General features: G+C 42.1%; 1 protein-coding gene across 1 annotated transcript in view; it reads right to left on the bottom strand.

The window, feature by feature from the left end:
* The window catches only part of ADCY8 (adenylate cyclase 8), a 578,382-nt gene that overhangs the window by 274,984 nt on the left and 285,898 nt on the right, over nucleotides 1–17,500 (bottom strand). Inside the window, exon 5 of the mRNA XM_030219235.1 lies at nucleotides 13,491–13,618. Coding sequence (XP_030075095.1) covers nucleotides 13,491–13,618 — 128 coding nt within the window. The remainder of the gene's footprint in view (nucleotides 1–13,490; nucleotides 13,619–17,500) is intronic.

A 17,500-nucleotide genomic window follows, 5' to 3' on the forward strand; every position in this document is an offset into this window, starting at 1 on the left:
CTATCTTATGCAATGAAATCCTGAACTAAAATGGCACCACTTGTGAAAAAATACCTTAACGGAAGCCCACATTAATATCTTCATCCCTTAGTGTCCATGACTTTGCTATATGTAGAGAAAATAAATATGTTACATGTGTGGTTGTCAGAACACTGCAGGTATGATTTCTTGATTATTCATCTAGGGCCCCTTTTACCAAGCTGCAGCAAAAGGAGGTTTTGGATGCATGCTGAGGCCCCCCCCCCCCCCCTTATACCGCAGCAGGTAAAAGGTATCTTTTTTTCAGGAAATGGCCGTGTGGCAAGTGAAGCATGTGCTGTGCAACCATTTCGAGGGGAGCCCTTACTTCCACTCATTGAGGTATCGGTAAGAGCTCCCACGCTAACTTGGCAGTAATTGGGCAGTGCCACCAGGTACACACCAACGCCACATAAATAAAAATATTTTGTAGTGCCAGATATGACATGCACTGGAGGTGGGAGCTACTGCAGAGCTGCTGCGGTAGCCTGGCGATATTTCCTTTTAGTGAGCGGTAAGCCCGCATTGAGCTTACAACCACTTTGTAAAAGGGGTCCCTAGAGAGGATATTATTAGGGAGTGAATAAAAGCTCACAGGGCTTGCTCTGTAAACAAATGACGAATCTTGAGTTTATAAAAACAGCGCTGTATTACAGTGGAGATATGTATGTTGTAGGTAAAGGCAGAATCAAGGAGAACTCCTAAGATTTTAAGCATTGAATGAAAAGTGATAGGAGAGCCAGCTAAAGTAATGGACAATTCTACATAGGGGTCACCTGTACGAGTGAGAATTATGGCCTTAGATTTTCCTGGATTAAGCTTTAATTAGAAAGACGAGAGCCACTTGGCAATGGAAGAGAGCTTATTATTGAGGGCTGTTAAGGTGCCAGGGTTGGTATCATCAAGGGGGGGGGCTATAATCTGAATATCGTCTGCATAGATCTAAGCTGTGAGACCGAGTGATTGGATAAGAGTTAACCAAGGGGCCATATAGCCATGGGGGACTCCACAGTGCAAGTTATGTGAGGCAGAGGTGGAATTATTCCAGTGGACAAGGTATTGTCTATTAGAGAGATAATCCTGAAACCAGGAGAAACCTGTGTCTGAAATGCCCAAGTCAGAGAGGCTTGAAGAAGGATGGTGTAATCCACTATATTGAATGCGGCAGGTAAGTCCAAAGATAGAAGTTCTACTGTTTTATTTTGGTCTACGTGGTGTAATATGGTGGTAGGAAGATCAAGAAGTGCTGTTTCTGTACTATGGGAATTTCAGAATCCTGCCTGAAGGGGATGAAAGGTGTTACTTTTCTCCAGGTAATCATTAAGTTGGTGAAGAACAATGAGTTCTGTTATTTTAGAGATGAAAGGAAGCTACGAGATTGGGCAATAATTAGAGAGAAGAAATGGGCTTAATTTTTTGTCCTTGGCTTTGGGAAAAATAAAAGCACTTTCCACGTGTTGGAACATAGCCAGTAGAGAGACTCTGAAGGATCAGGACCCAGTAGAGAGAGAAATTGTACTGGGTCGAGAGGAGAAGTGGTCAATTTAATCATCTGTGAGTGGTTTGAAACATCGGCCAAGGACGGAAATGATGTGAAATGGCTGCCTAGTGACTGATGAGCTTGAGGAATATGTTATAGAATTAGACTAAGTTCAGTTATGATCATAACTGCAAATTAGTGCAAATTAGCACCAATTAACTCCAGTTCTAGCTGATTATTGGTAGGTAGTACCAATTAGCACTTAATTTATCAATCAAGTCGCACATGTTACTGGCAGTATTCTATAACTTGTGTGTGCAATTTTGTACACTAAAGGCCAGATTCTATATAAGCCACCTAAAATATCCTCATAATCAAAATTTCTGCCTAAGATTATTCTATAAGCGGCGCCTAGATTTAGGCATGGTATATAGAATACACTTAGTTGATATCCCAGCACCTAAAACTATAGGCCTTAATTTACAGCAATGAAATTGTGGTGTAAATCCCTGCATGTAGATTTACGCGCACTGGGCCATATTCAATAACTACGTGTGTAAATTTTGGAACGCCCACGAGCTAACTGCATTTACCACATTCTTTGGCAAAGAATTCCAGAGTTTAAATACATGTTGCATAAAGAAATATTTTCACTGATTTGTTTTAAATTTACTACTCTATAGCTTCATTGCATGCCCCCTAGTCCAAGTATTTTTGGAAAGGGTAAACAAGCAATTCACATCTACCTTTTCCACTCCACTCATTATTTTATAGACCTCTATCATATCTCCCCTCAGCCATCCTTTCTCCAAGCTGAAAAGCCCTAGCCGCTTTAGACTTTTCTGACTTTTCATAGCCTTTCTCTGTCATTCTATAATTCCACTATATCTTTTTTGAGATGCGGTGACTAGAATTGCACACAGTATGTGTTTGTACTATGGAGTGATACAAAGGCATCATAATGTCCTCATTTTTATTTTCCATTCCTTTCCTAATAATACCTAGCATTCTATTTACTTTCTTAGCCGTCGCATATTGAGCAGAGGGTTTCAATGTCTTATCAGCAATGACACCTAGATCCCTTTCCTGGTCAGTGGCTCCTAATGTGGAACCTTACATCACGTAACTATAGTTTGAGTTCCTCTTCCTCACATGCATCACTTTGCACTTGCTCACATTAAACGTCATCTGCCATTTGGATGCCCAGTCTCGTAAGGTTCTCTTGTAATTTTTCACAATCCTCTTGCAATTTAACAAACTTTGAATAACTTTGTGTCATCAGCAAATTTAATTACCTCACAACTACTCTCATCTCTAGATCCTTTATAAATATGTTAAAAAGCAGTGGTCCCAGCACGGACCCCTGGGAAAACCCACTATCTACCCTTCTTCATTGAGAATGCTGACCATTTAACCCTACTCTCTCTTTTCTATCTTTTAACCAGTTTTTAATCCACAATAGAACTCTGTCTCCTATCCCATGACTCTCCAATTTCCTCTGGAGTCTCTCATGAGGTACTTTGTTAAATGCCTTTTGAAAATCCAGATACACAATATCTACCGGCTCACGTTTATCCAAATGTTTGTTCACCCCTTCAAAAAAATGTGGTAGATTGGTGAGGAAAGATTTCCCTTCACTAAATCCATGTTGGCTTTGTCTCATTAATCCATGCTTTTGAATACGCTCTATAATTTTGTTCTTTACAATAGCCCCTATCATTTTGCCCAGCACCGAATTCAGGCTCAACAGTCTGCAATTTCCCGGATCACCTCTAGAACCTTTTAAAAAAATTGGCATTACATTGGCCACCGTCCAATCTTCCAGTACCATACTTGATTTTGAAGATAAATTACATATTACTAACAATAGTTCTGCAAGTTCATTTTTCAATTCTATCAGTACTCTGGGATGAATACCATCAGGTCCAGGCGATTTGCTACTGTGCAATGTGTCAAATTGCGCAATTACATCTTCCATGTTTACAGAAATTTCATTCAGTTTCTCTGACCCATCAGTTTTGAATACCATTTCTGGCACCTGTATCTCTCCTAAATCTTCCTAGGTGAAGACCGAAGCAAAGAATTCATTTAATCTCTCCACTATGGCTTTGTCTTCCCTGAGTACCCCTTTTACCCCTTGGTCTTCTAGCAGTCCAACTGATTCTTTTGCAGGGTTCTTGCTTTTAATATACCTAAAAAGGGTTTTACTATGTGTTTCTGCATTGAACACAATCTTTTTTTCAAAGTTCCTCTTTGCCTTCCTTATCAGCGCTTTGCATTTGACTTGCCATTCCTTATGCTGTTTCTTATTATTTTCAGTCAGATCCTTCTTCCATTTTCTGAAGGATTTACTTTTAGCTCTAATAGCTTCCTTTTAACCATGCCGGCTGTCGCTTGGCTTCCCTTCCTTCTTTTTTAATACATGGAATATAACTGTCCTGGGCTTCCAGGATGTTATTTTTGAGCAACATCCACACCTGATATAAATTTTTGACCTTCACAGCTGCTCCTCTAAGTTTTTTTTTCACTATTCTTCTCATTTTATCATAGTTTCCTTTTTTTTTTAAGTTAAATGTTAACGTATTGTTAGACTCACCAGGAATCAAATATATGACCCCCAGGAATAGAGGCTGGGGATTTACAGCTGAAGAGTTAATGTAGAAGCCAGTGAATAATTATCTTCTGGGCCAGCATAAGGATAGAGCTTGAGTAGAGACTAAATACTGTTCCAGTGGGATCCTCCAAGGGTCTCACCCTGGCTGCTCAGAGGATAACTAGTAATTTAATTCTAACTTGATTGTGTAGCTTCTCTGACCTCAGCTGCAAGTTTTTATCTCCATTCCCAAGGGTTATGGTGTTGATCCTCACTCTGGCTGAGCAAAAACAAGTGCTGTTTTCCTGGCTCCTGTTCGAACACAAAGGTACATCCTGATGCAGAGTGAAATAATACTCCCGTTGAAAAAAAGAAATTGAATGATCAGTGTTTCGGTGAACAGAGATTTTCAGTACGCCTTATTCATACTGATTAGCTTATGCGATCTAAGTCACTGATTGGTATTTGTCTGAAATCAGAATCCTTTTTAAGAAAGCCATTGATTCAAACTTTTTTTTTTAGCAAAACCAAGTTTGCTCTGCTTTGACCTTCTTGTTGCTTGGGCTGCTCATTCCAGTTCTGTTGCTGCTACTTCACCTGCTCATGCTGTCTTGCAGCTCCGTTGCTTCAGTGTGCTGCTGTGCTGATACCACTGCTCTTGCTGCTTGCTTTCCATTCAGGGTGCGATGCTGTAATCTAGGTACTAACATTTATACTTGCATTATCTCTCGGATTCTGTGTAGCGCAACCAAACTTGTGTGTGCAAATCCAGGTGTACTCTGTATTTGCACACGCAATATAATTAGTTAACAAACCAATCAACACTGATAATTGCCACTCAGACAACTATTGACACTAATTTGGTTTTAATTAGAATTTACTCGCACAACTTGCTAGGTGTATTATATAAAGAGATGCACATAAATTCTAAGGTGTGTAGCCAGAAGGGGGCGTGGTCATGGGCGTTCAATGGGCAATTTGCGGACATTACAAAAAATTATGCATGTGGTTACAGAACGATCACTGTACAACTTTGTATTTGTTATCCACCGACTGGGCAAAGGCCTTTGATGGTACTATGTAAGCCACATTGAGCCTGCAAGTAGGTGGGGAAATGTGGGGTACAAATGCAATAAATAAATAAATGCACCTGCACCACGCTTAACTTAGGCACCAGTATTTGCACCAGGTTTTACTTGGTGTAAATTCCCACAACTAGGTTTTGGTGCAAGTAAGGGCTCTAGATGTATTCTATAAACCACACCTAAGATAGATATGGTTTATAGACTATGCCTAGGCAGCTATTTGTTTGGTGCTACTTTTCGGTCCTATGCATGTAAATGTTTAGCATACTAGCATATATGTGCAAACTTACATATATGCTAGCATGGCAACTAAGTGGTATTTTGAAAATACCCACTTAACATTCATATCACAGGGATAGAGCATGGATGGGACAATGATGGGACTCCCACTGATATAGGCATTCACAATTAGATCACTTATACTGTGTTTACTAAAATTTGATATACCACTTTGTTTATACAGGTCACAGTGGTGTACAATATCTAGGGAAGGGGAAAGGGGATTGGGATTGATATACTGCCTTTCTGTGGTCACAATCAAAGCGGTTTACATATTATATACAGTTACTTAATTTGTACCTGGGGCAATGGAGGGTAAAGTGACTTAATTCATAATTCATAGTGGGCATAAGTGTGAACCCCTAAATGTTAGGTGTATCAATACTGGGTTATGATAGTATTCTTTAATTGAACCAACTGTAGGTGTCTACATTCTTTTATAGAAAAGGCCTCTTCCTGTGTCCTTGAGGTGCCTAGATGAAGGTGCTTAGTTATAGAACTGCCCTCGCAATGTCTTCTGGTGATGACGCTTTCCTGCTTGCTGCTTTGATTTGCACAGTGTCATGGAATAATGACACTACATTTCAGACTTCCTTACCCTTCACTAAATGTCTTGGGATGCTTTGTTCCTCTCTTGATGCCTTGGGATATTTATACCTTGGCATCTGTTGCCTTGGCTCTCACGTAGTACCCTGAGGTATTAATGCTTCTGATCCTGTACTCCTTGGACTAGAATGCAAAGATGGATTCTGCATCATCTTGTGCTTCAATCTGATAGGGCAGTGAGGGAAAGTAGACAAGTTGTTATCGCCACTTGAGCCTCAGTCAGCACTTTAAGCTCTTCGTGTCCCTCTCTGTACAACCCTGTCTGTCACTTAATGACTTGGGCATCAGTGCAAACTACAAAATGAGTTTAGTCTAGATATGTATGGTATAAATCCTTCTAGTCACCAGCATAAAATAAACCATACCTGCCATTTTTACCTTCCTACATTCACAGACCTGACATAAAAAGATTGTGTATATTTATTTAATTTAGTTAAGTTTGTGTTCATTGAGTGATAATATCAGTGGCATAGCCATGGGAGAGCATTGGGGGCTGGGACCCCCACTTTTGGCTCAGGCCCCCTCCACAACTCGAGTATCCTTTGATAATTAATCCCCACCAGCTGATGAAATCTACAGCCAGAACAGCCCCAGTGCTATTTCTGCAGTGAAGAAGTCGATGGCCTCCCTTCCTGCCGCTGAACTGAGCATGTGTGATGAGCGTTGATTTCGGCTGCAGGAAGGAAGGCCATCGACTTCTTCCTTGCAAAGGCAGTGCTGGGAGACTGCCAGTCACAGAGCTCCCACCAGCAAAGGTAAGAAATATGATGGAGATGGTGGTGGCTGCAGCCAAGGGTGGAGGAAGAGGAAATGCATTGCCCCCCTCCAGTCTATCTCTGTCCTCCACCCCCCCAAAAAAAAAAAATCCAATGCTGGATTTGCCCCTGGATAATACAGTATTTTGTAGTAGTGTTTCCCTAAAAGTGTGCCATGGCACACTGGTGTGCCTTCAGACCTAGTCAGGTATGCACTACCTGATACTTAGATCCACACCAGCATGTGGACTGCTGTCAGCATCTCAAAGCAATGGTAATGGGAATTGGGACTTGATATACTGCCTTTCTGAGGTGTTTGCAACTACATTCAAAGCGGTTTACATATATTCAGGTACTTATTTTGTACCAGGGGCAATGGAGGGTTAAGTGTCTTGCCCAGAGTCACAAGGAGCTGCAGTGGGAATTGAACTCAGTTCCCCAGGATCAAAGTCCACTGCACTAACCACTAGGCTACTCCTCCACTCAATGAGAGACACTCAGTGGTCTTTATATGTGCAAAAGCTTCCTGCTGAGTACCTGTGTATTCACAAATGCCTCTCCTCATCCTAAATGTAGCATGTGACGTGAAGTGTGAGAATTAACAAATGATGCTATATTGGGCATGGGTAGAAAGGTCCTACTTTGTGCAGCCCACATTCTGTAGACAGCGCCTCCTGACCTTCCCCTTTCCTGACCCTCTTCCTTTGAGTTAATCTAGACTCTGTTGAAGCTTTCAGCATTTCCTTAACGTTTGTTTTCACTATATGAATCTTCCCCCATATCATACGGACTGAACCCTGGAGGTTAGTGCTTCACAACATTATGGTGCCTTGGGATTGACAACGATGAGAAACACTGCTTTAGGCCACTAATAAAAGTATTAGAAGCTCTATTTTTTCTGAGGGAAATGGTCTTTAGATTAGCCAAACATGAAGTGCATGCCATTGCTCTCGGTTCCTTGCTCCTCTCGGAGTGTTTTGGACTGTTAATATCTCTGTTTGTCTCGCTTCCCTTTCTATCAGTCTCTTAGGATGTTTGTACCACTTTTGATACCACTGTGCCCTCTCTCGATACCTTGGGCTGTTTATACCACTGTTGATGCTGCTTTACCTCTTTTTGGGTACCTCAACAGAAGCATAAACCATATCTTCACATTGAATTCTCTGCAAAGTGGTTTTACCGATAGGAAGAGTAAGAAACTGCCGGGGGTAGTTATTTAAAGCCCAGGGGATAATCTTAAGAAAACCCAGAACACAAGCCCTATCAATTTGAAAAAAAATATATTGGTCAATTTTACTTGCTGCATTCTGTCTGTAAGGAAAAATTGGGCACTCCAGCACTTTTCAACTGTATTAAATGCTTTGTATATATCAAAAAAGAAACCGCATCAAAAGCTTGACCCTCAGAAAGCCTTGAATAAAAGCGTCAAGCAGTGATAATAGCGTTATGTTATTTATGAAAGCCAAATTGATGTAGGGGTCCAGACAGTTATTGTCATCAGAATTCCTGCCATTGTTCTAGGATTATCTCTGTCACAAAAAAAAAGAAAAACAAAAAACAAAAATGGAAACTAGAAATAGAGCAAAAACTATCAGGAACCCCAGGACCTAAAGTTGATTTACTAAGTACAGAACAAGTTGGACGGTGACTCTTGATGCAAAGATGGCACCACAACAGTGTGTACAGATGAATTTAAAATATGCAAACATGCTTGCATTAAGATAATTGAGTGGGATGTCCAAAGCACAATTAGACAAATTCATGCATCAGACCATGTCCCTAACCTCCTTTACTAAAACTATATGAAAATTCTTCCAGTGCTCTTGGAAATGCTAATATATGTTACAAAACCAGTATATATTGATCTAACCAATCTATTAATTTTGCCAAGTATAAAAAAGCCAAGCTGAGTCAGACCAAGACCCATCAAGCCCACATTATATCCCTCTAATTATATAAAAGTTGGCAAAAAATGCGAATGCAAATTTGGACCCCACTCCTCCTTAAGGGCCAATAGATCAGCTCACCTTAACAAGGATATAACTAGGGAACCTGACATAGGGGCGGGCCCAAGGGAGGATGGTAAAAGTCCAGACCAAGATGATGATGAGGAGGAAGGCCCTGGGAATATATCGACACCATGCATGACTGAACAAATGCTGCGTTGTTTTGTGGAGTCTGCAAAAGGTAATACAAGTACTCCTTTTGTTCTACTTTTGAATAAAGGCTTTCTTTTACTCTGAACCTGGACTCAGCTGACCTTTTTGCAACAAAGGGGCTTGGCCACAGGTCCAGAACCCATGCCAGCTGTGCAAGCTATTACAAAACGTAAGAACTACCATACTGGTTCAGAGCAAAGGTCAATAAGCCCAGTATCTTCTTTCCAGCAGTGGCCAATCCAGGTTACAACTCCATGATAGAATTCTCAAAAGTAGAGAGAAAAGGAGAGGCTTCCCCCAGGTCTTCCTCAATAACGTTTATGGACTTTAATTCCAGGAATTTGTCCTCACCTTTTTTAAATTGCTGTTACCATGTCCTATGGCAATGAGTTCCAGAGTTTCACTATATGTTGAGTGGAAAAAAACATGTTTTCTCCTGTTTGTTTTAAATGTGCTATGTAACTTCATGTTGTGTCCTCAAGTGTGTGTTTACTGTTCCACTCCACAGGATTTTATAGACTAGAGAATGACACAGGGACAAAGTTTGGCTCCATCCCCATCCTGTCCCTGTGAGCTCTGTCCCCATCCCCGCAAGCTATGCCCCCATTCCCGCCCCGTCCCCGCGAGCTCTGTCCTCGTCCCCATCCGCTGTAACGGTAACCATGTCATTCTCTACTTAAAAGTACATGATTTGAGTTCAGTTTATTTTTCAATATTTTAGCACAGGGTCCCATTTAATGTAAGGAGACTCTGTGCTAAAATAACCCAACTTGTGGTAAACTTACCCAACTTAATAATAGGCCACATTAATAACGTCCCTCATAACTCATTAGCTGCTGTTATTTGACTAAAAGGATTTGAGTAATGGGCCCTGACATTGATAAAATGAGTAATGGGCAGATGACTGAAAGCCCCATGCTGTTCCAAACAGCGCTTTAAAAATAGCACTGGAACAGCATGGGGCTTTACTACCTCTATGATCAGAGATAATAACATGCAAATTTAAGCACGCTATTCTCTCTGATCATAGAGTAGAAGTGCGGGGAGATTGTGCCTGAGCATGCACTCAGGCACAATCCTCCCACATTTGTTTGACAGACCCCAACTACCCCCACTCCGAGACAAGCAAAGCGGGGGCTGTAGGTCTGGTGGACCTCCGGTCCCCTGACCCCCCCCCTCCCCGACACAAGTTTGGAGGGGCTGGAGATCCGGTGGGTCTCCAGCCCCCCTAACCGCCCCCCCTCCCCAGCATCCTCTGCAATGTCCCTGGTGGCCCAGTGGGCTGTGGATCAATCCCCCCCCCACCTGGTGATCTAATGACCCTTCCCCACCCGTACCTTCATTGGAGGAGGGAGGTGGCCTCCTTTCTCTTCCATCAGTGCTGTCTTGAAAATGGTGGCGCCCAGCCCTGCCCAGTGCATCCTGGAATGTGCTGGGTGGGGCTTCACACCCTTATATGGTATGAAGCCCCGCCCAGATTATCCCAGGATACACTGGGCAGGGCATGGCTGGGCGCTGCCATTTTCGAGGTGGTGTCGATGGAAGAGGAGGGAAGCCACTTCCCTCCTCCAATGAAGGTAAGGGGTAGGGAAGGGCAGCTAGACCACCAGGTGGGGGAGGATTGACCTGTGGCCCACTGGGCCACCAGGGTTATCTGAGGGGATTCTGGGGGGGATTCTGGGGTGCTAGAGGCCCACTGGATCTCCAGCCCCCCCTGGACATGTGTCAGGGGGTCATGAGGAGCAGAGGCCCATCGGACCTCCAGCCTCCTGTCACTAGGGGGGGGGGTTCGGGTCAGATCCTGCTGGGGGGGGGGGTTGCTGCATTGGGGGGGGGGGGGGAATAGGGGCCTGCTAGCATATGGCTTACCATTCCTCCCTAATGGTCTTTAAAGCCTAATGCCAGCTCCTAGCTGGCGTAGGGTTTGCTGCAGCCAGCGAGCCAATCTTTGGCATGCTGGTCGCTGATCATTGGGGAGGAATAGGTTTAGCATGCATTTGCATGCTACTTGCGCTAAGAGCCCTGTTTTACATGCATTTTCGTGCTAGTTGCATTCAAAGCCCGTAAGCGCATTGTTTCATGTGCTCAGGGGCTTTGATCATGGGGCGGTAGCAAATCAGGTGCTAGTATGGTGCTAACAACCTTTAGCACCTGCATTTGCTTCTGATCATCTGGTAAATCAGGAGGGCAAAAGTAAGAGTGGAAGAAAAGACAGTTAAAGAGGTAGAGTGAGGGGCAACATATTTTTCACCTGTGTTGGAAAAAGAAAAAAAGGTGAGGTCACTGAGGTGGAGTTGTGAGACGTGGCAAGGAATGAGGTGTGGAGAGAGATGGTAAAAATAGAAAGGCTAAACTAATACTCTTGTTCACTATTCACTGAAGACGACCTTGGCCAGAGGTCCAAGGGACCTTTTTACTAAAGTGTGTTAAAATCTGGGCATAGTGCATCCTAATAAAGGAGTTTCCTGTACACTAAGCTTATATTTTATGTGGCATTATTTAAAGCATTTTGGTTTTTTTACAGGTCATGAACAGGTACACTTACCACATCCTATTTAGAAAGTGCTAAGTGCTCCTGCGTTAACCCAGCATTAACTAGTTAGCATGAAGGGATTGGTGGGTGGGGGAGGGTAGGCTCTCTGGAGTCAGGGCTATTCTGGCAGGAAGCTAACACCCACAGAAGGTGATCTCTCCACAGGAGAAACGGAAAGTCAAATGTACAACAGTGGAGTGGAGGAGTGGCCTAGTGATTGGAGTGGAGGAGTGGCCTAGTGATTAGAGCACAGGTCTTGCAATTCAGAGGTGGCTGGTTCAAATCCCACTGCTGCTACTTGTGATCCAAAATCCAAATAAATAAAGGGGATGTCAGAGGCATAGCAGGCATGGACGTCCTTCTCACAGAAACAATTCCACTATTCCACTATTCTGGCAGGAGGCATGAGTTTCCTTGGGGGGAGGGGCAGGATTGGTGTGTTGGGGGCTGGGCTGTTGGAGGGTGTTTTAGGATTGTGATCGGGGTGCAGGGGAACTTCTAGACTGTGATTGATAGTACAGGGGTTCTTTGGGATTATAATCAGGGGTGGGGTACATTGGGGTTGCGATCGGATGTGCAGGGTTGGGATCAGGTTGTATCACGTCGGGCAGGAGTGTGACTGGATTGGATCGGGAGAGAGGGATGCCAAAGGGGATAGCACACCACTGAATCAGTTCATTTTATTTCTTTATTATGGATGGCTCTGCATGTAATGCGGTGCTTGTGTTGCATTAACTGACTGCCCTGTGCGGTAAATGTGGGGCAGATGCCAGCCCCCCCCCCCCCCTGCATTTACTGCACAAACTTTGCCCTTAACACACATTCATTTTTGCAGTAAACATGCAAAACTTACTGCAGTTTAGTAAAAGCCCCCCCATATGATAAGATCAGCAAGCAGGATAATTATTAGTTATTGGATTAAATTAATTCATCTCGATGTTCAGTGCTATTTAATTGGCTAGGAGCTGTTCCTTGCCAGTTAAATAGTGCTTAACTGACTATCTGCAAATATTCAGCGGGCGATAGCTGTTATCTCCCACTGAATATTCCCAGTCAGCACTTAGCGGCTAATTGGTCATATAGCATGATATAACCGGCTATCTACTAATATTCAACACATTGCCAAATAAGTTTGGCAGTCAAATTGGGTCGCAGAAAAACCAAGCCTATCTTTGGCTGGTTGAAAATTGGCTTGGCCAGTTAAGTTTAACTGGCCAAAACTAAACTGGATATTCAATGCTGTTCAACGGAAACAGCCTACAATTGAATATTCAGTCACACCATCAATCACGGGAGTTAGTCGGGCAGCCTCCCGCGGTCTTATTATCAGCCCCATTGTTCTTCATTGAGAATCTTGGATACAATTGATGTAGGATATGTATGAACAGCTAACCCATACAATAAAAGACAAATGTTGTAATATATACTGTCCAGACTGACAGAGCCATGGATCCTTTAGATCAAAATGTTTGAAATAAAGATGACATATTTATTGTTTTACTTATTTTATTTTAAATTACAGTAACTATATTGACTAATATGAATTTTCCTGTCAGCATGCTGTTGGGGAGGATTAGTGGGGGTCTTAATATCATATGTTGATGTGATGGTTAATTGTTTTGTTGAGATATTTCATTATAATTTTATTAATTGAATGCTAACAAACTAAGGGGGTCTTTTAAGGGAGTCTCAAGTTATCTGCAGCAGGGCCCATAGGAATAAAATGGGCCTTGCTGCAGATAATTCGAGCTAAGCTTTAGTAAAAGACCTCCTAAACACTTTCATTGAATCTGCTGCTAGTACAGTGTCAGGAGTGAGCGATACTGAATTATCTTAAACTCTGTCAAGCTTGAACATTTCCGAAGTAACATGCTGGCAAGACAGCATCAGACAATTTGCTTCATCTACTAACCAGAGACTGAAATGAGGTAATATAGGATACTAAGAAAAAGCTACGCAGAGAGAGCATAGGAAATATTTACCTGATAGTCTTGATCATGCTGAGACCCATTTCAACACAGCAGTGTGCGTGGTCCTGGCGAGGTTCAGGGAGCCCAGAAACACAGTAATAACAGTCCCCCAGGATCTTTATTCTAAGGCAGTGATGTTCCTACATTAAATGCATCAAAAGAAAGAAAGAGTTTTGACAATGCATCTGTATTCAGAAGACTTGCAAGAAAAAGCTGATAACAGGAACTAAATGCAGTATTTCTTTCTTGAAACACCTGTTCCGTATACATTGACAAATATCCACATTTCCCCCAACTTTGCTTCCACGGCTAAGGCTCTATAGAGGATTTGTTTGTTTCATCAGCAATGTATCCTATCTAATGACAAAGGTTAATGGGCTCGATATTCAGACCACGGGAGGCAGCCCACATAAGTGTCATGATCGGCGATGACCCCGGATATTCAATGCCGGGCCACTTAGAGTGACTGGCCTTAAATATCTGGGGGTTTTATGGAGGGGGGCCGGTTCAAACTTAACTGCCTAAGGGGCCCTTTTACTAAGGTGCGTAGGTGCCTACGTACATCCAACATGTGTGAAATTGGAACGACTGCCCCGCTACCGTGTGCCCCGGGCGGTAATTCTATTTTTGACATACATCCAAAACACTCAGTAGAAAATATTTTCTATTTTCTACCACATGGCACTTACCCGGCAGTAACAGGCAGTTTATGCGCGCTGACGCTTACCGCCCGGTTAATGTGTGAGAACTTACTGCCAAGTCAATGGGTGGAGGTAAGGTCTCAGGCCAAAAATGGACACTTACTGGTTTTTATTTTGCCACATGTCCATTTTCGGCTAAAAAAAAAAAGGCCTTTTTTTTCCAGGCACACTGAAAAATGGACATGCGTGTGTCTAAAACACGCACCTACACCAGCGCAGGCCATTTTTCAGCGCACCTTAGTAAAAGGGCCCCTAAGTGAATATTTAGCTCTGACCACTTAAGTTTACAGTGGCCAAAGATAGGAATGCTAGTTAAGCGGTCCGATTTGGCCGCTAAACTTAGCCAGACAGTGCTTGAATATTTGTAGATAGTCAGCTATATCGCGTGATACAGCTGGTTAGCTGTTAATGGCTAACCGCGAATATTCAATGGAAGTAACTGGCTATCTCCTGCTGAATATTAGTGGTTTGCTGGCTGAATGCTATTTAAGTGGCCATGATCCATTTCTGGCTAGTTAAATAGCACTGAATATCGACCAGAATGTCTTTAATAAATAAAATATATGTAACTTGGAGCCAAATAAATGACCATTAGACCCTTAGACTGCTATTTTATACTGTTCTTTTTGTCATGACCATGAATAGTAGCTGGTTGCTTTCGAATAATCTAAATTAGTTCCCCTTTTATTATGCATATGATTTATTGACGATCTACTGCTTTCAGTTTAAACATCACAGTGGCTTACAATAAAAAAAAAAAAAAATACACAGGACCATGCCCAACAGCTCCAAACACAAATAATTACAATAATTGTTATGAGCCAGAGAAATTGACCATATACATAACCACACAACATTAATATGTTGTTAAATACTAGGGATGTGCACTCTGTGAAATTTGCTTGTACTTGGAAAAGCACTTTTGCTTTGCTGGACCACAGATCTGGAATGCTTTACCTGGCATTATAAGACTTTGTGGCAGTTTGGCATCTTTTCACAAACTATTGAAGACGCATATGTTTGTTCAAGACTGTAGGTGATATGACATGTTACCTTTGTTCTGGTGTTAATTGAGTTTTATCTGTATTTTTATTGTGTATATTTTATTGTAATCCGCTTAGTTGTAGGCAGAACAGAAATGTTTAAATAAATAAATGATAAATGTACACTCTGGAAGAAAAGGCCAGAGAGGGGAAGAACATACATGCACAGGAGGCGAGTCTCTTTCAACTGAAAGGAAGCTACTACTACTACTTATCATTTCTATAGCGCTACCGGACGTACGCAGCGCTTCACACTTGAACATGGAGAGACAGTCCCTGCTGGATAGAGCTTACAATCTAATTATGACAGACAGAAAGGACAAGTAAGGGATAGGGGTTAGGACAGACAGGACATATCAGGGATAGGGGACAGTTGAAGGGTTAGGTTTAGGAGATAAAAGCTCTGGAATGAGGGAGCAATGGGTGAGGGTGAAAAGAGAGAGAATCAGGAGTAATCGAAGGAAATAAGAATGTTAAGGATGACAACCCCAGCTGAAGACTTACTTGATTGCATAGAGTCAGCTGATCTCTCTGTAGCAGCTTCAGCTGCTTTTTCATTCTTTTTTCTAAACGATCAGCAGCTTCCTTTCTGCCTCCTAATGGTTACCAAGGAGATATCTTTTTGGACCTTAATGAGGTAATTTAATAAACATTTTTCCACCGGTAAAACTTGCTTTAACCTCAGAAATAGGCTTTTTAAAAATTATCACAGGGGTTATAGTGTTTAAAAGCAGGCATAGAAAATGTTGCAGTTTTTGTAAGGTTGTTTTATAAAAACTTATAGACACCAATGTTGTTGCCTTTGTAAAGTTACCCCAAAATAAGGAGCCTGCTTGGACTCAACAGACCATCATGCTTAGTTTCTGAGAGGAAGATGACAAAAATGGTGTGGGCTTTGTGCCAAAACACTTATGAGAAGAGACTTGAAGACCTGAATTTGTATACCCTAGAGGAAAGGAAGGATAGAGGAGATATGATACAGATGTTTAAATACTTGAAGTGTATTAATATGCAAACAAATGTTTTCCAGAAATGGGGAAGCTGTAGAATTAGAAGACATGACTTGAGTTTGCAGGGTGGTAGACTAAGGCAATACTTCTTCACAGAGAGGGTGGTGGATGCCGGGACTACACTCCCAGTGTCAGTGGTGGGGACGAAGACAGTGACAAAATTCAAAAAAATGCATGGAATAACAAAGAGGATCCCTACATGAAAGAGGATGCAATCAAAACAAAACATAAATGACCCCATGGATGTTGATGTTTTATAGATGGTAGGAGTGATACTTAGATGACAACTCTAGTAGTTAGAAATTGGTGTTGGGCAGATGTCTATGGTAGTCAAAGGATTGGATTGACTCAGGCCTTAGAGGCTTTCTGTAAAACTTGCTTTGCCATTCAGACAGTGTTTTCTGTCTTCCCTTTGACTGAGGATATCTGGGGGAGGATGTCATATGTGAAAACTCATAGTTGTGAAAATTCTGAAAAATGTTTAGGCAATATATGATGTCTTTGCACTTCTTCCTATTTAGGTGATCAGTTTCAAAGTAATTGCTCAAGTAATCTTCTACCAGGAGGTACTCAACTTCCTTGAATTGACATGTTGATTCCTATCTCTTGTCATGCCTAGAAGGCTGAGGGTGTGGGGATAGGCATTCTTGGGAAGTGTTGTACTGAATCTTAGCACATATAGAGCACCTCTGGACAAAGTTCTCAATTTGATGATTCATGGATGGCCAGAAAAGTATCTCTCTAACATGTTGAATGCATCCTTTGATACCAATATAACTTGCATGAACTCTTTCATGCAGATTATGTCTAGTTCTGGCTAGAATGTACAGTTATTGTCCTTTGTAAATCATACCTGAAAAAATGCCTTTTAAAAATTTTTGGTGAAAATGGATGTGCGGCAAAATGAAAATTGTCACGCATCCATTTTGGGTCTGAGACCTTACCGCTAGCCATTGACCCAGCGATAAAGTCTCACGTGGTAACCGGGCGGTAATGAACTATGCGCGTCAAATGCCACTTGACGAGTGCCCAATACACGCGTCCGAAAATAAAAATTATTTTTCAGACATGTGTATTGGATGCGTACCAAAAATGAAAATACTGCAAGAGCCACACGGTAGCCGGGCGGTAACTCCATTTTGGCTCATGTTGCACACGCGTAGATGCTTACGCAGCTTACTAAAAGGGCACCTTAATTTTTACTGGAGCAAAGATAGCCAGAGGAACAAAGGCATGACTTTCTTGAAGTGTTATTTGGAAAGTATAAT

The sequence above is a fragment of the Microcaecilia unicolor genome, chromosome 1 (genome assembly GCF_901765095.1).
Source record: "Microcaecilia unicolor chromosome 1, aMicUni1.1, whole genome shotgun sequence".
Lineage (NCBI taxonomy): Eukaryota > Metazoa > Chordata > Amphibia > Gymnophiona > Siphonopidae > Microcaecilia > Microcaecilia unicolor.